This window comes from Muscardinus avellanarius, assembly GCF_963383645.1.
Source record: "Muscardinus avellanarius genome assembly, chromosome: 21".
Classification (NCBI taxonomy): Eukaryota; Metazoa; Chordata; class Mammalia; order Rodentia; family Gliridae; genus Muscardinus; species Muscardinus avellanarius.
The window spans coordinates 17139706-17159853 of record NC_137807.1 but is presented as its reverse complement, the minus strand read 5'-3'; the positions used below and the strand labels follow the sequence as shown (position 1 = coordinate 17159853).

Genomic DNA, 20148 nt, shown 5'->3' with positions numbered 1-20148 from the left:
GAAGGACCTAAGTTAAGACCCAACTCAAAGGGATTCCAGAGCGTGGCTTAGAAGCCCTACACTGCACAGGGGACAGGGAGGGCAGACCCTACCACACTGCGCGGGGAACAGGGAGGGCAGACCCTACCACACTGCGCGGGGGACAGGGAGGGCAGACCTCTGCAGGAACTCGGACAGCCAGGTGAGTAAGAGGGAGACCAACGTGCGCAGCACCTGGTGACCCACGGGGGCCAGGCCGCAGGCACGTGACTCAGGCCCCTACTTCTTCCTGCCACCTCTCTCCTTCAGGGCCAGGTGGATGACAGCGCCGCTGGCCATGTTGTAGTAAGCCAGCGAGTTAGAGTCCTTGATGAAGATGCCCTAGAAAACAGAAGGCAAGCCTGAGAACGTGGCCCCTGGCCTTGAGCCCTAACTCGGCTTCTTCACCGTGGACTGGGCCAACTGGGCAGCTGGCGCAAAGGCGAGGAGTGGGGTGGGAGTGGGGTGGAGGGCTCAGGTTCCTCTCAGAATGCCTTCTCCACCAGGGCCTTTAGAGACCACCTGCTCCAACAGCCTCCCTTTACCAAGGGAATGAGGCCAGGAGCGCAGGGAACGCGGCGCCCTGTGCCACCTGGCCGGGCGGGCATCCCATGTCCACAGAGCCAGGCTGCCTAGATCACCCCGGGGTCAGAAACACAGCAGAGCGTTCCTGAGTCTTGGAGTGGGTCCCCGATGCTCTACTGCCAGTTGAGGCGGGGGTCTGGTGGCCCCACACGAGACCGTACAGTGGGAGCCTGCCTCCACCGGCCGGCTGACCTCCCCGGTCTCTACCCCTCCTGTGTGTTCTGAGGGATCGAGCGTCTGTGGTGCAGGGTGCGGGACACGGACTCACCTCGTACTGCAGCTTCTGCTTCCCCGCAGGCATGCCTGTGGCCTCGTGGATCTTCACCTTGATGACAGAAACCTGTGGGACCAGGGGAGGCCGTTCAGCCCTTGCTAAGGCCGGCCGGAGGAGACCGTCCTGACCCCTTGGCTCCTGTGCCCCAGGAACCACTTGGGCAATGCCATACCTGGTCTGTGAGCGGAAGGGTGAAGACCAGCACCTGCCCGTTCAGCTTCCATTCCGTCTTATCCTGCATGTTGGGCACCTGGACTTTGATGGACACTGGACCCTGCAGAACACGAGCTGGTTATTACACCGGGGACCCCGCCGCACGAGCACTGCTCTGTACCCTAGGGTGCAGCCAGCGTGATCTGTCCACCTGGGCTCCGAGGCCCCGCCTCGATGTTACTCAAGACAGTGCACAGGTCGCCCCCCCCTTGCAGGACATCTCAGACCCACACCCCAGCCCTAACAGGGTCTCACTGAGGCTGTCTTTGAACCTGCAATCCTGTCCCAGCCCCGAGTACTGAAGTGACAGGTGTGTGCCTCCACACCAGCTCTCCCTCTTCTCTTCTTTAAGTGGACCCCTCCCTTGCATCCCAGTGATCTGGAGCTAGAGGGAGGCAGTCAGCTAAAAACGTCCTGCCACCTCAAGCAGCACAAGAGGGAAAGGGCGGGTGACCAGTGAGGGCAGAAGACCTGTTCTCCCATCAGCTCCCAGCTGACGGGGCCTCGGGCTTCAGCACCACAGCCCACAGAGCTGCGGGAAGCACTGGAGGGAGACAGGCCCAACACACGCTCAAACAAGAGTCTGGGTCGATTCAGTTGTGGGGTGGAGCTGCAGGGAAACCTGAGCTAAGCCAGCACCCAGGATTCCCTCCAGGTGCCTGGGGCTCCATGTCACACCTGGATCACGCTGCCTATGCAGCAGGGTCTCGCTGTTGGCCTCTACAAGAATCCATAGTGGAACCACCACCACCGCTGCGATCTGCTCCCCAAGCTGCTGACCCGCATTTAACATGCACACAAACCGGGTGTGGTGGTGCACACTTGTAATCCCCGCACTCGGGAGGCTGAGACCAGAGGATCGTGGTTTGTGAACAGCCTCAGCTACTGAGGCCCTCTGCAACTCAGTGAGACCCAGTTTCATAATAAAGAATAAAAAATAGGTCAGAGAGTATAGCTCGGAGGTCAAATTTCCCTGGGTTCCAACCCCAGACATGCAAAACAAAACAAAACAAAAACAACATGCACACAGAAGCCTCCGAAAGCTGCCCTAAGCCCCGGAAGCGAAACCTGTGGGAGTGGGCAGGGACCTGGGAAGTGTGTGGCAGGGCCTGGGTGCTCCAGGCTGCAGGGAGCACCTGACCATACCTTGTTCCTGCGCAGGAACTCCTCCTCAGGCATGAGACTGTCCTCTGTCTTCAGTTTCTTGGAGGCAGGCTCATCCTCCATGGGAGGTGGGGGGTGGACAGGGGGCATGGGGGCTGGAGCCGGGACAGGAGCCACAGGTGGGGCAGGCACAAAGGCTGAAAGGGAAGCAGCAGCAGCCCCGTGGGGTGAGGAGGGAGACCGCACAGGGTCCGAGCTGAGCCCAACGGTGCGAAGCATCCCTGCTCCCTAGCAATCTGGCAGCCCACAGGTTCCCAGCAGGGTGCCCAGGGAGGCCGCCCACACCCACGGCGGGGAGCAGAGGGCTGGGGGGCAGGCCTGACCCCTGGGTACAAACACCAGCTGGCCATTTCAGACTCCAGTCTCTTTCAGGAGCTGTAAGTAGTAGCTTCTGGCTCAGGGGTCGCTAACGTGGGGAGGCCCAGAGCAGCTACTAACATTAGCCGATCTGAGGACAAAGCTCTGGCCCGTGCTCTGACCCAAGGGCCTGGAAAGCGAGGCGAGACACTGACCTGTGGGCACTATCATGGGGGGCGGGCGGGGGGCCATGATAGGTGGTGCCGAGGGAGGCATGGGCACCACGTTGATCCTGGGGGCGTGGATGATGGGCGGCATGGGGGCGATTACTGAGCCTGGGGGCAGCCGGACCACAGATGCCATCGGCGGCCGGGGCATGACAGGTACCGCGGACACAACAGTCGTACGGACGGGAGGCGGCATCTGTGGAGGAAAGAGCCACAGGTCACAGGACGCCAGCGCCAGCTCCAAGGGCAGCGCAGCCGCGAGCAGCCCCCTGCAGCTGAGGATGAAGCTGCCTGCGCCAACGCAGCCTCGCCATGGACGCTGCTCGGCCCTGTGACTCTCACCACTTGGCATCCGGTGGGTCGGGCCCGACCCGCTCCTGGCAGAGAGACACACTCGAGGGGCCAACCCTGACTTGGCCCTGGTGATGGGCACTGCCCGTAAGACCCAGTGAGCCCCACGGTCCTCAAAGCTGCTTTTCACATTCGCCATTTGCCTCCCATCCGGTTCCAAACCTCATCTCTAAATGAATTTCCAGCGAAAGATTCCCACTTCTGCTTAAATAGCCTTTCTCTTATTGTGTGTAGTACTGGGGATGGATCCAGGTACACTGTACCTCCGAGCGACACCCCCAACCCTTTTTAGTCTTTTTATTTATTTTGAAACAGGGTCTCACTGAGTTGCAAAGGGCCTCCCTAAGTAGCTGAGGCTGCCCACAGACTGATCCTCCAGTCTCAGCCTCCCGAATGTCGGGATTACAAGTGTGCACCACCTGCCCGGCTTAAAGGGCCCTTCTCTTTCAACATGACTCAGCATTCAGGCCCATGTAAGGCAGTTGTCCCTCTCATACAATAATGTCCAACCCTAGGAACCAAGCTTGAACCAAGCTCAAGAAACAGCAGGCCACAGAGCGGCAGCCAGCTCACCGCAGGTGGCCGGGGCACCGAGGTGATGGGCGGGGCCGAGCTGGGGATGTTGGTGGCTGAGGACGGAGGTGGGGGCTGCTGGGGGATTTCATTGGGCTTGCTGGGGCCAATCTTCTCCTTGGTGTCATCTTCTGGCACCAGGCCCTTGGCCTTGTGGATGGCCTCAATCTGCTCCTGGAGAGTGATATTGGCCTGGGCAGCCTGCTGGGTCCGGGCCATGCTGCCCGAGTGGCCATCCCAGGTCACCTGCAAAGGAAAGCAAAGCCACAGCCTGTCAGGACCCATGGAACTGAGCCCGGGTGTGGAGAGAGGGCAGGGAAGGCGCCAGGATCCCCTTGAGCGCACCTTTTCCTCTGGCTTCTGGATCTCCTCCTCGCCAATTTTTTTACCAATGGCTGTTTCTTCTACACCGAAGATGTCAGTACGGCGCTCAGCCAACTGCTTCAAGCTGCTTTCAATATCCAGACCTGTGTGCAGCCACAGGTGGGAGACAAGAAAGGCCAGCTAAGTCCAGTGCCCGTGACGGAAAGCAGCTTTCCAGGAGGGCAGTGCCCGCAGCACGAGGCTGACCTGTGCCCAACACCGCACTCCCATCCTCCCAGCCTGCAGAAGGCTGCCCCACTGGCACTAAGACTGCAGGCCTGACACTCGTCTAACCCCTGATTGCAAAGGGCAGGGGCCAGCGAAGGCAGCTGTGATGGACACTGAGCAGTAAGCAGCACTGAGAACTAAAAGCCCTGGTACTCTCCCCCATCCTGCTGCTTCTCACATGCAGTAAGGAGTGGCAGGTCTCATTCAAGGAGCGAGGCTACCACAGTCATAAGTCACAAAGTGTGGAAATGTGGCCCCAGCTACCGCCTGACGTGGCTCTGGGATGTCGAGCGACACAAGCCATGCACCTCAGGGCGCACCTTCGGAGGGTTTCTCTGGGGAGCCCTGAGGCGATAGCACGGCCTGCCTCTGTCCTCAAAAGCTCTGTCCACCTCACTGGCTGCTGTGTCTGGGAAGCAAGCCGGCTGCACCCTGCACACAGCCACGGGCCTCCAGGAATGCCCGCTCACCTGGCGCGTAGACCTCATCGTCGCTCTGTTTCTCACGGATGGAGCGGTCTCGCTGCTCCAGCCAGCGGGGGTCCAGAAGTCCAATGCGCATGTGTTCCTGCATTTTGCTGGCAGGAATCTTCTCCCCCGTGATGGGGGACACAAGATACTCATCTGGAGCAGGAGCTGGAGGCAGCGGCTTAGAAGCTGAAAGGAAACAGAGGTGCCAGAGTGAGAACACGGGTGGCAGCTAAGGTTAAGAGGATGGTGCTTCAGCCACCCGGTGCCACCCGTGCACCTGGCACCAGGACACCGGAGACGACAGCCCTATTCCCTGCCATGAGGCCTGTAACAGCGGAGCCTGGCAGTGTTCTTACAACTAAAGCTTCTCAACCCCTCCTAGAAACAGCCTGGTCTGAGGAGGAAACAAGGACACAGGGGGCCTTCCAGGGTAGCCCAAGGCGGGGAAGCAGGTCCCACCTTTGGGATCATAGTCCTTGCGGACGATGACTTGGTCTGGAGTCGGAGGCAGAGGCGGAGGCATGGGCGTCTCTGGAGGCGGGGGCACTTTCTGCCCTTCTTCTTCATCATCCGAACCCTGAAAAGCAAAGCAGTGGAAGGACTCAGAAAGGGGACCAGAGGCTGCCTGCCTGCAACTGAGCCCTGGCAGCTCTCAGGCAGCGGAGTCCTGGCCTCCATCAGCCAGCGTCCATGTGCTAAGCCTTCAGGGCAGCCGGGGCCAGCCGGCCGGCAGCAAGCCAAGCTGCTTCCTCGCAGCATGAATGGCCGTGGTGCTAACACTCTTCCCAGGCATTTCCAGCAGCTGGCACCAGGCAGTCCCAAGAGGCCAAGGGCACTTAATATGCAGAGGAGGGGTGTGGAGGGCGAGCCAGCACTCAACGGCAGCCGCACACGGAGCAATGCTGGGAGGGAGAGGAAAACTCAATTCCCACAGACACAGGGGCCCTTTCTTCTCAGGCCGCACACAAATTCTTTCCGAGGGGGGAGAGCGGCTTGGCCCTAGAGACTCTGTGCCTAGGTGGAGGGTCAGGCTGCAAGGGGGAGGGATGTCTGAAGGGAGCGCGGGCTGCGGTGAGAAAAGCCCGGAGAACTGCTGATCCTTGGGGCCCAACAGCTCGAAAGGTGCATGGTGATGCAAGTTCCCTAACCGAGGGCTGGCAGAGGGCAGTGGGCAGGCCTCTGTGGCAAAGGGAAGGGCAGAACATCTTAGACCCTTGCCTGTGAATGAATCTTTGTTACTGGAGCTGCAAAGAGGCTCTGTGCCACCTGGCTTGGGCCTTCCTCAGGGCCCACGCCTCCTTTTGAGGCTCACAAGGGAGTAGGGAACTCTGCGGAGGGCACCCAGGAGCTCACCTCATCCATGTCCTGCACTTGGGTGTCCTGGTCCAGCTGGGAAGAAGGCTCCTCCGCCTTCTCCTGCTTCTCATCCTCCTCGTCAGACTCAACCTCCATCTCCACCTCTTCGCTCTCCCCAAACTTCTCGTAGCGCTCCTGAATGAGGATGCGGGCCCCCAGCTCCTCCGGAGTGGTGGGTGGGGGGAAGTTCCCTGGCGGGGGGTGAACCACACTCAGAGGGATTCCTTTTTCAGGGTCCCATCTATTTGTCCGGTCTGTCAAGCTCTTCTCCAAGGGCTGGGGCTCTGATTCCTCTCTCTATCCCCAGAGGCCCCTGGGAATCTGGCTCGGTAAATAGTTGCTGAATTGTACTTAATTTGAGTGTGGTGGAGAATGCCGGTAATCCTAGTACTTGCCAGTTTCAGCAACTTAACAAGATCATTTCAAAATAAAAATTAAAAAGGGCTCACAAGCAAAATGCCCTTAAGCTCAATCTTTAGTGCCCAAAATAATAACAGTAATTTGGCTAAAACAACAGAACTAAAGTCTGAGAGCAGAGGAACAGCCTCTGGGACACCTGGGGGTACTCTCGTCAGAGACCTACCTTGTTCATTGGGTTGGAAGTCCACTGTTTCCACCACCACGAAATCATGCCAGTCTATCTGAGCGTAGGCCACCCGCTCCTTCTCCTTCTCCTCCTCTTCCTTCTTCCTCTCACGCTCCTGGAACTTGGCCCACTCTACTCGGTAACACACCTACAGGGGTAGGACGTGACGTGCTGAGGTGCTGGGCCTGCTCCCAACGATGCCGTCCTCAAAGCAGCATACTCCTCACACCGGGATGCCGCTCTGCCCGGGGGCCCCCTGTCTACCGCAGCAGGCCAGGGGCTGTGTTGGATCGCAAACCCTTCTTAGAAGATGGCAGGACAACCCAGAGCTCTCAAGAGCAACGTCAGTCAGTCGGACCGCCCGAGAAGCAAGGGCCTCAGCCAGCCAGCCAAAGTAGCCAGCACCCACAGGCCTTCTGAATTCTGACACCCTGGGGCTTCAAAAGGCATCTACCACCAGAGGGCCAGCCTGGGAGGGGTGGCGTTCTGGAAGCCGGTTTCTTTGGGTTTTCTGCTCATCCTGTAACTACAACAGGTTGAGTATCCCTTATCTGAAATGCTTGGAGCCAGAAGCGATCAAATTTCAAAATATGCACATTTCGTATATATATATGATGAAATACCTTGGGGATGGGGCCTATGTCCAAATACAAAGTCTATCCACAAACATACATCACCTACAAGTAATTTTATGCAAGTTTTAGTGTGCCCGCATCATGACTGTGACCCACACAGGTATAAAATCCTGTCGGTGTGCAAAAATGTCCAGACTTCAGAGCACTTTAGATTAGGGAGACTCAATCTATACCACCTCAGAGACTGCGTCCACACACACAATTCAAACAGTAGAACCTGTACCATCACTAACAGGCTGCCAAGAAATCCTGTTCAGTTTACCTGATCCAAAACTTCTCGGGGGTTTTCAGCCTCTTTTTTGAGCTTTGCAAATAGGCCTTTGGGTGGAATCAAGATCTGAAATGTAAGAGTCAGAACAAATGTCAGCGTATCGCGGCACGAGATGAGAGGCAACACGGCTGGCTCTGCTCGGGACATAGGGCATGGGAAAGTATGGGATTTGGGGCCCCGATCCCAGCTCTACTGGCTGTGGGACTATGGGCAGGCTACCTAACAAATGCAACCTGGTTTCCTTCTGCAAAATGGCGACACCACCACTTAAAAAGTTGGCACCACTGCCGGGGGTGGTGGCGCACACTTGTAATCCCCATGCTTGGGAGGCGGAGACAGGAGATAGCGCAGGTTCGAAGCCAGCTGAGCTGGCTTTAGAGACCCTGTTTCCAAATAAAAAAAAGTATAAAAATAGGTCTGGAGTGTAACCCAGAGGTAGAAGGGTTTCCAGGAACCCCTGTACCACCACCACCAAAAAAAAAAAAAAAAGTTGGCACCATCAACCTGAAAAGGCCGCTTCATGGATCAGCAGAAAAGTATGCAAAGCACTGCCAAGTTACCTAGAACACGGTTAGCATGTGACGGCTGGCCCTGCTCCTATCCTTTGGAAAGTGAACTCAGGCCAGGCACAATGGCGTGCAGCTATGATTCCAATGCTTGGGAGGCTGAGACAGGAGGATTGGAGGTTTGAGGCCAGCCCTGGCAATTTATCAATACCCTTAGCAACTTAGCAAGACCTTGCTTCAAAATTATAAATACAAGCCGGGCGTAGCGGCACACGCTTGTAATCCCAGCATTTGGAGGCTGAGACAGGAGGATCGTTGTTCGAAGCCAGCCCCAGCTACTTAATGAGGCCCTTTGTAACTCAGTGAGACCGTTTCAAAGTAAAGAATAAAAAAGTATGGCTGGAAGTGTAGCTCAGAGGTAGAATGCCCCTGGGTTCCACCCCCAGTACTGCAAAAAATAAAAAATTAATAAAAATAAAAATACAAAAAGACCAGGGAATGAATGTAGTTCAGAAATAGGATGCCCCTGGGTTCCATCCTAAGTACCTTAAAATGAAAAAGGTACTATCTAGGCCTGGCCTCCCCATGTCCTAGAGGAGCACAGCCTGCCTTTCCCACCCGCTCCTCTGGTACCACTGTGGGATATACGCTGACGGTGCACTGTCAAGACTACGAACGCCAACAAAGACGGGGATCTCTGTCTTTTGTTCACTACCCAGCACCCTGAACAGTGCTCAGACGACGTGCACTTCCTGAGGCATGCTGCCTTTGAACTGAACAGCCAGCCGCACTCCACGTGTCCCAGCAGTGCTTACTGCCCCTGCAGAGGCTGCCCAGCCCCACCCCTCCTGCTCTATCCCTGGAATCTGTCTGCTCAGCCCTCAGATACAGGGAGACCCAGGACCTTGACCATGGAGGCAGTCCACTGAGGGAGGTTAGCCCGGCAGCCCTGCAACTGCTCCTGCGTGCTCACAGTGACCCCCTGGCCTCGAACCTCCAGTGACTGTTATTCTATCTGCTCCACTAGCGTCTGGATTTGTTTTCTAAATATGTACATTTCCCCCTAGTACTGGGGACTGAATCCAGGGGCTTTCCACTTCCAAGCTACAACCCCAGGCCTACTTGTTGTCTTTACTTACTTATTTATTTTTTGTGGGTCTGGGGATGGAACCTGGGAACATTCAACCTCCAAGCTACACCCCCTGCCCTATTTTTTATTCCTTATTTGGAAACAGTGGTGGAGGGCCTAAGTAGCTGAGGCTGGCTTGTGATCTTACTATCTCAGCCTCCCAAGTACTGAAATCACAAGCACATGCTACCACTCCCAGCTAAATGTATACTTTTACAATGTTTTGTAATCATATACTTAAAAATCAAAAGAAACCCGATTCCTTTCAACTTAGCTCTAACGTGTTGTTTGCAGATGACCAAGACCGTCTCACTGGAAAGGAAAACCGTGCCCTATGTGCAGCCAAGAAAACAGCACCAGGCCAATCTGTACCAGTGTCCAAACAAGAAATTAACAAACTCATGTTTTTTTTGGCACTAATGATTAAACCCAGAAGCGTTCTACTTCCAAGCCACACTCCCACCCCTATTCTATATCTTATTTGGAAATAGGGTCTCACTAAGTTGCTAAGGCTGGCTTTAAAACTGTGATCCTCTTGTCTCAGCCTCCCAAGCACGGGATTATACTGACCTGCCCAGATTTTGACTGCAGCAGTGCAGCCTGGTAGTTAAGATCTTAGAGTCTAAATAAAGTCTGTCTGAAACCTCAAAGCTGTGTGACCCTGACCAGGCTAACATCTCTGTGCCTCAGTTTCCTCTTCTGTCAAGTGGCTGGGAATGTAACCCAAGCAGAACACTTACCTGGCATGTGAGGCCCTGGATTCCACACCCAACACCACAATAAGCACGCACGCACTTCTCATGAGAAGAGACGTAGGCGACAAGTGCTCTACCACTGAGCTATGTCCCCAGCACGTAACTTTTACCTTTTTAAGCCTGTTTTTTCCCCATTCTTTTGCTTCTGAAAAAGGGGGAGGTTTAGGTAGGGAAAACAACCAATAATGTCAATGGTTCCTGCAATGATTCAGTCAGGTAATGGAAGGCAACTGGTAAGGGGTGTGTGTGTGGTGTCACCAGGAACAGAACCCAGGGCTTCATACAAGCCAGGCAAGCACTCTATCACCGAGCTATATCTCCAGCCTGTTTTTTACATTTTAAGATCTCATTGTTGCCAAGACAGCCTAATCGTGACCTTGCTCTACTCCTGACTCACCTCCCAAGTGGGTGGGATTAGTCGTGCACCACCACAGCCAGCGAGGGCTTGCTTCTTCTAGGCCCTGTACTAGACACCTGCAATGTGCACGTACCCAGAGCAGCTAGCACCGCCTGGCTTGTCACAAAGCAGGCAGGCTCCTACAGGCACTTGGCAAGCATATGTTTCGTTTCTCTAGGAATAAGAGATTGGTGTTGCATACAGCAATATCTAATTGAACAGAAATCAAGACTTTTACATCAGAGTAGGATTTGTAACATTTGCCCAGAGGGTCAGGGAAGCCGTGTCCGGCGGACGCGAGCGAGCGCAGTGCCTCCAGTGGCGACCCGGCCCTCCCGGGCGCACGCACCTTGGTGTACTGCTCCACCAGCTTCGTGAAGTAGCTGAAAAGGCTGTGCTGCGGGCGGAGAAAGTCGAACTGGTAGTTGCGCTGTTCTTTTTGCATGAGCTGGGTCAGAAACTGGCGCCCGTTCCTGGCCACAAACTGCGCCGTCAGCTTCACCACGTCGAGGTCGAAGGCGGAGATGGAGGGGGGATCGGCGATGAACTCAAACTCTGGTGGGGGCTCTTTGGGCACGATGGTCTCCTGGATGACCTGGGCTTGGACCTGCCATGCAGGAGAGCAGGAGAGGCGTGGGTGGGACAGCTCCAGACGGGGCAGCAACGACCCCCAGGATGGGCACGGGGCTGTGTTCTGACTGTGGACACACCAGTGGCACTGGGTGTGAATTTTAACTCACGAGAGAATCAATTTTTGTGGTCTCAACTCCCTGAATGGCTTTGAAGGGCTGTGCCCATCCGCATCTCTGCCCCTGCCCTGACACAGGGCAGATCTGGCAGGACCCCGCTCATTAAGTCCTACCTCTGCACCAAGAATCCACTGAACAAAGAGCGTCTAGGCCCTCCCTGCAAAGCATATGAATCCTTTTGACAGGTGAGGAAACTGAGGCAGACCGAGGCCCTAGGGGTAGTAAATGGCAACGCAAGTCAGCCCTTTACTTCCCGCAGCAAGACAGTGGTCACCATTTCCACCACAGCTGGGGATGAACAAATGGAGACCAGCCAGGTCTACACAGGAGGCAAACATGCGGGAACTTCCTGTCTTCACTCAGGACCGCAGCGCCTAGTGCGGACTCGATGCGGCCCAGCCCAGGGCAGGGAGGGTGGTATCAGGGCAGCCCCACAGAAGGGAGGGATGGCACGGGGAGGCCAGGCCAGCCTTGGGCTCACCCAGGCGGGGGCCTCCACACACACCTCCCCATGCTATGCCATGGCCTTGCTCAAGCCACCTGTACAAGCTCAGCCGAGAGTCACTCTGCTGGCCTTCCCATGCAGACGCTGAGCAGGGCTGGACAAGCAGTGCTCAGGAGATGGCACCTGCCAGCCTCTCTCCTCGCCGCGTGGTCGTGAGGCAGAGTTAACCACACACCCGTCCCCGACCTTGCCTCCCTCTGGGCCCAGGGCGTGGACAGGCTCCAAACCTTCTGAGGCAGCTGCTGCTGGGCGGCTTGCTGCTGCTGCTGCATGACCTTGGGGATGGCTGCCGAGGGCTCCTGGGCCTTGCCCTCCTTAAACTCGCTGACCTTGTGGCGGTAGTAGGCATGGTAAGGGTCGTTTGGGTTCAAGAAGTTGAACTTGGGGTTATTGATCTCGTTCTGTCGTATCCTCGCTTCAAATTCAGGCCCGTTTCTGAAGAAAGCAGAAAAAGAATGAGCACCACCACACCTGTGACTGCTTAGATCCAGAACTCCACCCATTCCAGCCGCCTCTTGCCACCACCATGCCCAATCCAACACCCCCAGGCACCAGGAGCACCAATGGCGCAGGCCTGGTCCGGCCACCTCTCCTCCAGGCTGTCGTCACTCCTTGTCTTGACAGCCAGCTAGGCTATTGTTCCTCCTCACTCTTTTGGTACTGGAGATTAAACCCAGAGGCATTCTACATCTAAGCTATAGCCCAGCCCTATTTTATTCTCTTTATTTTGAAACAGAGTCTAAGTTGCTGATGTCAGGCCTGAATATGTGACCCTCCTGTCTCAACCTCCCAAGTACTGGGATTACAAGCAACTCTACCATGTCCAACTGCTTTTTCCTTTTAATAACTAAAACTTAGCCAGGCGTGGTGGCGCACGCTTGTAATCCCTGCATTTGGGAGGCTGAGACAGGAGATCGTGGTTCGCAGCCAGCCTCAGCTACTGAGGCCCTCTGCAATTTAGTGAGACCCTGTTTCAAAATAAAAATAAAAAAGAGGGCAGGGGGTGTAGCTTGGAGGTTGAATGCCCCTGGGTTCCATCTCCAGACCAGAAAAAAAAAAGGAAAAACAAAAAACTAGCCGGGCGTGGTGGCGCACGCTTGTAATCCCAGCATTCAGGAGGCTGAGACCTGGAGGATCGCGGTTCGCGGACAGCCTCAGCTACTTAGTGAGGCCCTCTGCAACTCAGTGAGACCCGGATTCAAAATAAAGAATAAAAAATAGGGCAGGGGGTGTAGCCCGGAGGTCAAATGCCCCTGGGTTCCATCCCCAGACCCGCAAAAAAAAAAAAAAAAAAAAAAAACTAAAACTTAAAAAAAAAAAAACCGTATTTAAAGGAAAAGGCACATACTACTACTACTACTACTTCAAATAAAAACCAGTATGCCTTTATTAAAAACAATAGTCAAAAGTGAAGACAAGCTGGGCATGGTGGCGTAGGCCTGTAATTCCAGAATTTAGGAGGCTGAGACTGGAGGATCGCAGTTCGCAGCCAGCCTCAGCTACTTAGTGAGGCCCTTTGCAACTCAATGAGAACTTGTTTCAAAATAAAGAATAAAAATAGGGCTGGGGGTATAACTTAAAGGTAGAATGTCCCTGGGTTCCATCCCCAGTACCGCAAAAAAAAAAAAAAAAAAAAAAAAAAAAGTGAAGACAATAAGGTAATGCTGTGAAGGTTTAGCTGAAAGTTTGCTGAGACACATCCACACATCCTTAGCTCAGTCACTGCTAGAGAGGTGTTAAAAGACAGACAGCACCAAGCTGAGCCAAAACCCCTAATCCCAGTAGTTGGGAGGTTGAGACAGGATTGCAGGTTCAAGGACAGTCTCAGCCAATAGTGAGACTCTCATCAATCTAGCGAGATTTTGTTTCAAAATAAAAATAAAACAGGGCTAGGGGTGCAGCTTGGAGGTAGAATGAATGCCCCTGGGTTCAATCCCAATACCACAACAATAATATAATAAAAATAAAATCAGAAATAATGGTAATGTTACCTTTGTTGAAAAGAAATTGTTTGATTCCGCAAACTTCAGAGAATACACAGATAATTCCACTACCATAATATTCTCTGAGCGAAAAAAATCACATTTTAATTTCTGATGACTTAAAATCCTAGAGCCATATCTGAAGACAGTAGGAGGAACAGTCATCAAACCTTGAAGTATTAAAACTAGAACATGTCAAGAAATGCCGGCGTCCTCTGGATCTCACGGCGGTCTGCGAGCGCCTGGGCCGTTATTCCGCAGACACCGAGGAGAGGAGGGCCCGTGGGGCTCCCACCTCCCTCTAGCCAGAGCCCTGCACGCGGAGGCGAGCACGCCAAGGCATGGCTCTGGGGCGGCGCCAGCCAGATCCCCCTACTCGCAACGTCTGCACCCCTGGCCTCGTCAGAGAGAACAGGAGACAGGGGACGGGCAACTCTGCGCCCCAGACTGGCCACCACAACAATCTGCACCATGCTGGTGGCCATCAACACCCAGACGAGACCCTCGGCGACACCATGAGTCTCACTTTGATATGTCGATCCAACCGGAACCTCATGCACTGGGAAAAGGCACTTTTCACCTCTTACACAATGCAAACCACACTGGAGGAGAAGGGCGAATGCGCACTTAAATCCTGCTAAAGTAGGTCACCGCGCCCGCACCCCCCAAGGACACGGGGCTGTGGTTCTCCTGCACTGCTGCCTTCTAGGCCGTACCCTCACATCTGGAAACAGCTGGACAGATCAGATACAACAGCGAGAAGGCAGGCACGTCAGCCCAAGCTGCTCTGTTGCTTGAAGGTGGCTGAGGGTTAATTTTAGAATTACATCTCTAACACAAGGAAAAGATTTTTAGCAAAAGACAGGATTCTGATTCAGCCCAGCTGCTGGGACTCTTCAAGGGTAATTTCCACTCCAGCTTCCTGACAGTAGAGTGCAAGGAAGGCCAGGGAAGGCCAGGGAAGGCCAGGGAAGTCCAGGGAAGGCCAGGCCCAACCTGAAGAGCCCCTTTTGGAAGATCACATCCAGCTGCAGATCCTACTGCCTGCTGCAGAAGGCGGCGGGGCGCTGGCCTGCCCCTCACTGCTACAAAAGCAAGGACACGGATTTTACCTGTTTATTTCTGCAGTGCTGGGGATTAAACCCGAGGCTAGCCCTTGCTAGCCAGTGCTCTACCACTGAGCTACGCCTCTGGCTGCAAGGCCATCATTTTTTTTTAATCGTTGGGGGGGGGGATGGAACCCAGGGGCATTCCACCTCCAAGTGACACCCCCAGCCCTACTTTTTATTCTTTATTTTGAAACAGGGTCTCACTGAGTCGCAGAGGCCTCGCTAAGGAGCTGAGGCTCTCTAAGAACCACGATCCTGCTATCTCGGCCTCCCGAATGCTGGGATTATAAGCGTGTGCTACCACGCCTAGCTAAGGCCATAGATTTTTTTTTTGGGGGGGGGGTTCAGTACTGGGGATGGAACCCAGGGGCATTCTACCTCCGAGCTATACCCCCCAGCACTATTTTTTTTTTTATTCTTTATTTTGAAACAGGGTCTGAGTTGCAAAGGGCCTCACTAAGTAGCTGTTGCTGTCTGTGAACGGCAATCCTCCTGTCTAAGCCTCCCAAATGCTAGGACACCCGGCTCAAGGTCAAGGTTTTTAAACAAGCCTAAAGCCAGGCATGGCGGTGCACGCTTGTAACCCCCGCGCTTGGGAGGCTGAGACAGGAGGATCACACAGGTTCAAAGCCAGCCTCAGCTACTTAGTAAGACCCTGTTTCCAAATAAAAATATAAAAAATAGCTCTGGGAGTATAGCCCAGAGGTGGAAAGGCCCTGGGTTCCACCCCCAGTACCACCAAAATAAATAAACAAACAAACAAGCTACATAATCACAATGGCTAAAAATCCTTGCAGATATATTTATTTTTTGTGTGTGGTAAATGGGGACTGAACCCAGGGGCATTCTACCTCTGAGCTATACCCCCACCCGATTTTTCATTTTGAAACAGGATCTAAGTACTAGGATTACACGTATGCCACCATGCCCAGCTTTAATATTTTTAAGGGAACAAGGACTGGCAAACTCTTGTGTCTATGGCAGAAGGGGATGAAACAAAGAATATTACTCAAAACCTTTTTTTTTGGTTGTACTGGGAATCGAACCTCTGGGTGCTCTAACACTGATTTCAGCCCTAGACTTACTTTGAGACAGGGTCTCACTAAGTTGCCCAAGCTGACCTCAACCTTGCAATCCTCCTGCTTTAGCCTCCTGAGCTGCTGGGATTTACACACCACACCTGTGTTTCTTTTCCTCCCTCTCTTATTCTTTTTGAGGTGCTGGGAATCAAGACAAGGGCTTTGCACACACTAGAGAAGTGCTCTACCAGCACTGGGCTACATCTATACCCCTTAGAAATCTTTGGTGAGGCTGGTCTCAAACCTGCAATCCTCCCATCTCAGCCTCCCAAGGACTGAGATTTACAGGTGTACACCACCATACTCAATTTGCAATCCAGTACTAGGGAGGCTGAGACAGAAAGACGGGTTCAAGCCTAGCCTCAGCAATTTAGCAAGACCCTGTTTCAAAATTAAAAATGAAAAGGGCTGGTGGGGGGTGTAGCTAGGAGGTAGAACGCCCCTAAGTTCAACAGCTAGCACCAAAACAAAACAACCTTACATCAGTAAAACAGTAATGCAGAGTTAAGAAGGCAAGATCAAATCACATTTAAAAACATTGACAACTTATCTGGGTTTTAAAAGAAAGCTATGCAGACAGATAAAACATCTGTAGGCCGGACACAAGCTGCTGGCTGCCAAGAGTACTCTACGTGCCCTACACCAGGGGACGTGCTGACCTCTGGAGTCAAGCGGCCCTCGAGGATGGCCCTCAAGGATGTGCGCGCGCGCGCACAACAGGGAGTGTCGGGAGGGACGTGACCACTTCCCCCACCTGGGAAGGCAGCTAGGCAGCGTAACTGCGGCCCTCAGTCCATCAGCCCACCACGCCTCGTGACAACCTCACGCAAGGCCAAGGCGGCGCTGGACTCAGCTGTGGACGGGCCGCGGAGGCTCTTGTGCGCGTCCTCCCCTTTCGTCTTCCTCAGGCTCGCTGCTCAGGCGCAGACACTGTGACGGGGAACTTCTAGGCATCCATTCAGGCCTGCTCTCGACAGAGGCTGCTGGCGGCCTTGGGGCTGGGTGAGCCGCACGGTGGCCACCGCCGTGCGTCTGGATGGACTAACAGGCCTGAGCCAAGAACACCCGCAACACCTTGGCCGGGTCTGAGAGCGCTTCAGCTGCGGTCCCCACTGGCCCACCCGTGCGGAGGCACCCATGTTACCTGGCCACGAAGCTGGCGGTCTTGTCGACGATATTCCTGACCTCTGGGGGAGGGTAAATAATTCCCACCACGGGCTTGGAAGGGGTGGAATCCTCCTTTGAAGATGCTTCTTCTTCATTTGGCTGTAAAAACAAGAAAAGTCTTGAGATCCGGGACTGGGGCCGAACTCCCCCAAAACACGCCTCCAGAACGCTGCTCTGAAGCTGACTTCCTTGGGTCAGGGCCCTCTGCGCCACTGGAGACGACCTCTGCATGGCGCTGCCCGCTTCCAGGCCTCGCCCTCGCCTCTCTCCTTGCTCACCATCACACCCGTGTCCTTCCTGACTCCTGCTTCATCTCCCCAAACTGGTTTTGGTTCCCTTCACTGCAGTGACACCATCCTCTGTCGGGCACTCAAAACCATGCCCTCCGTTTCCACCACCACCACCAGTCAATTGCTTTTTTCCTGTGTGTACAGTACTTGGGATTGAACCCAGGGATGTTCCACCTTTGAGTTACACCTCCAGTTCTATTTCTCTTATGTGGTACAGGGGGTTGAACCCAGGGGAATTGTACCTCCAAGCTATACTCTGCAGCCCTATTTTTCTTTTTTTTCTTTCTTTTTTTTTTTTTTTTTGGCGGTACTGTAATTGGAACACAGGGGCATTTTACCTCTGAGCTACACCCCCAGCCCTATCTATCTTTCTTTCTTTCTTTCTTTCTTTCTTTCTTTCTTTCTTTCTTTCTTTCTTTCTTTCTGTGGTACTAGGGATGGAACCCAGGGGTTTTCTACCTCCAGGTTACACTCCCTGACCTATTTTATATTTTATTTGGAAACAGGGTCTCACTAAGTTGCCGAGAGCCTCACCAAGTAGCTGAGGCTGGCTTCAAACCTATAAGATCCTCCTGTCTCAGCCTCCCAAGCGCGGGAATTACAAGCATGCACCACCACACCCGGCTCCTATTCTTTATTTTTGACAACAGGTCTCAAAGGTTGCAAAGGACTTCACTAAGTAGCTAAGGCTGTCCATGAACCGAGCTCCTTCTGCCTTAGCCTCCAGAATGCTAGGATTCCAAGCATGTGCCACCTCGCCTGGCTCCCCGGAGCCCTATTGTAATATTTATTTTGAAAAGGTCTTGCTAGGTTGATGACAGTCTACTTGCTGGGTCTGACCTCAAACTAGTAAGCCTCCTAAGTACTGAGATTACAGGCACGCACCACCACACCGGGCTCTCCCAGCCCTATTCTTTTTCTTTTGAAATAGGGTCTCACCAAGTTGCTGAGGGCCTCGCTGAATCACTGGGATCACAGGCGTGTGCTAGCACACTCGGCTCCCAGATCGCCCAGAGCTTTAGCTGCAACGGACACTCCTGGGCACTTTCACCTCTAACCTCATGTATGGCTTCCCAGTCATGCAGACCAGAAACTGGGCCTCTTTCCCAGTGACAACACTTATGAGCACAAAGTAGGTTCCAGAAACTCTTTTAAGCACTTTATATTTACTTTTAACTTGTATAAACCTTAAGAATCCCATGAGGTAAATACTCTTTTACACACACACACAGGATTGAAGCCAGAAGCATTCTACTCCACGCTACATTCCAGCTTTGTTTTGGCGGTACTGGGATGGAACCCGGGGGCATTCTACCTCTGAGCTCCACCCTCAGCCCTATTTTTTTACTCTTTATTTTGAAACAGGGTCTCACTGAGTTGCAAAGGGCCTCGCTAAGTAGCTGAGTCTGGCTTCGAACCTGCGCGATCCTCCTGTGTCAGCCTCCCAAATGTTGGGATTACAAGCGTGTGCCACCATGCCTGGCTTTTCATCTTGAAAAAGCATCTAAGTTGCAGAGGGCCTTGCTAAGTTACCGAGGCTGGCCAGCAACCTGTGATCCGCCAGTCTCAACCTCCCAAGTACTGGGATTACAGGCTCCCGGCTCTTTCTCTTTTGGGACAGGGTTTAGACTGACCTCCAACTTGCAAATCTCCTGCCTCAGCCTTCCGAGTAGCTGGGAGCTTTTTAAGGGCTGTCTGGCAGGCATTTACACTTAGCAAGAAGGACAAAGAAACATTCGGTGTGTGCATATATACATATAAATATAATATGTATCTTCCCACTGGTCTGGCAGCTCCTCTAAAGCAGCTGTGCCTCATTCATTCTGCTGGAATGAATGGAGCCCAGGAGAGGAGAGTATCTGGCCCAGGGTTAAGCACCCAACAGAGGCTGAGAATTTACATCTTCTAAAACTTCCCGTGCAGGAAATTACGGATTCGTGGGCAAAGGCTGGGGGGCTCGTGGGCCCAAATACTACAGATTAAAGGCCGGGCTGGTTCCGCGCCTCCCACACTTTAGCGAACGACCCCGTTAAGTGCACCATCCCTCTTAGCAGGTGTGGGATGCAGTCTGCCTTTCTGACGAGCTCCGGGCGGGCTCCTTTCGCCATCGCAGCGCGGGGGCCGTGCGGAGCCCGCGTCCCGGGGCCTGGGCCCGGCGGGGCGCGGTACCTGCTTGGGCTCGGTGGCCACGGGCGGCGGCGGCGGCACCGCCTGCACGGGTCCGGCCGGCATGACTGCGACGCTCAGGGCTGCCAGGCCGCCTCGGCGCGGGGACCGGCGCTGGTCCGGACGGGCCGCCCGCTCCGGAACGGGCCGGGAGAAGGGCTCGCAAGATGGCGGCGGCCGAGCGGGTCGCAGCCGCCAAGGGGAGATGGCGCGCTTCCGGTCCCGCCCCCTCGCTTCCGGTCCCCGCCCCCGCGGGGCGGCCGCGCGCGACGCTGTTGCCTCGGCAACGCGCCGGGCGCCGGGATAAGGTTTTCAGGGCTCGCCTGACCCGCTGGCTCGCCCCGCGCTGTTCCAAGAACTCGCCAGAGGCCGAGGCCGAGACCTCCAAACAGGTGAGGCGCCCCTCGACACCTGCCGGACGCCGCCGCACTCACCTCCCGGCCATGGCCGGGCTCTACCCCCCTGGCCAGTCGTGTTCCCCCCGACCCTGCCTTCCATGGCCGCTGCTCCCTCCCAGGGCTGTCTCTCGAGAGAACCCCTCTCCCCCGGTGCCCTCCGCCTCAAAGCCTCACCTTCCGACTCCCTTAGGCTTTCTTTTCAGGCCTTCTTCCTCCAGGTCCCTTTCCAAACCCCACGCCCTTTATTCCCTGGGGTCACTTTTCCCGAGGGCTGACCTTTGCTAGGTTCCCTGCCTTCCATAGAT

The 20148-nt window shown here is 54.5% G+C and overlaps 1 protein-coding gene across 1 annotated transcript; it reads right to left on the bottom strand.

The window, feature by feature from the left end:
• Positions 1–258: 258 nt before the first annotated feature.
• On the bottom strand, positions 259–19511 carry SF3A1 (splicing factor 3a subunit 1; the record flags this gene model as incomplete). Its single annotated transcript, XM_080717701.1, has 16 exons — positions 259–360; positions 872–943; positions 1050–1151; positions 2237–2391; positions 2767–2974; positions 3703–3948; positions 4048–4169; positions 4764–4949; positions 5223–5340; positions 6117–6310; positions 6703–6853; positions 7603–7677; positions 10748–11005; positions 11880–12087; positions 16967–17088; positions 19449–19511. 16 exons carry the CDS (start codon positions 19509–19511, stop codon positions 259–261), a joined length of 2382 nt encoding a protein of 793 aa, XP_080573827.1.
• Between the last annotated feature and the right edge of the window lie 637 nt (positions 19512–20148).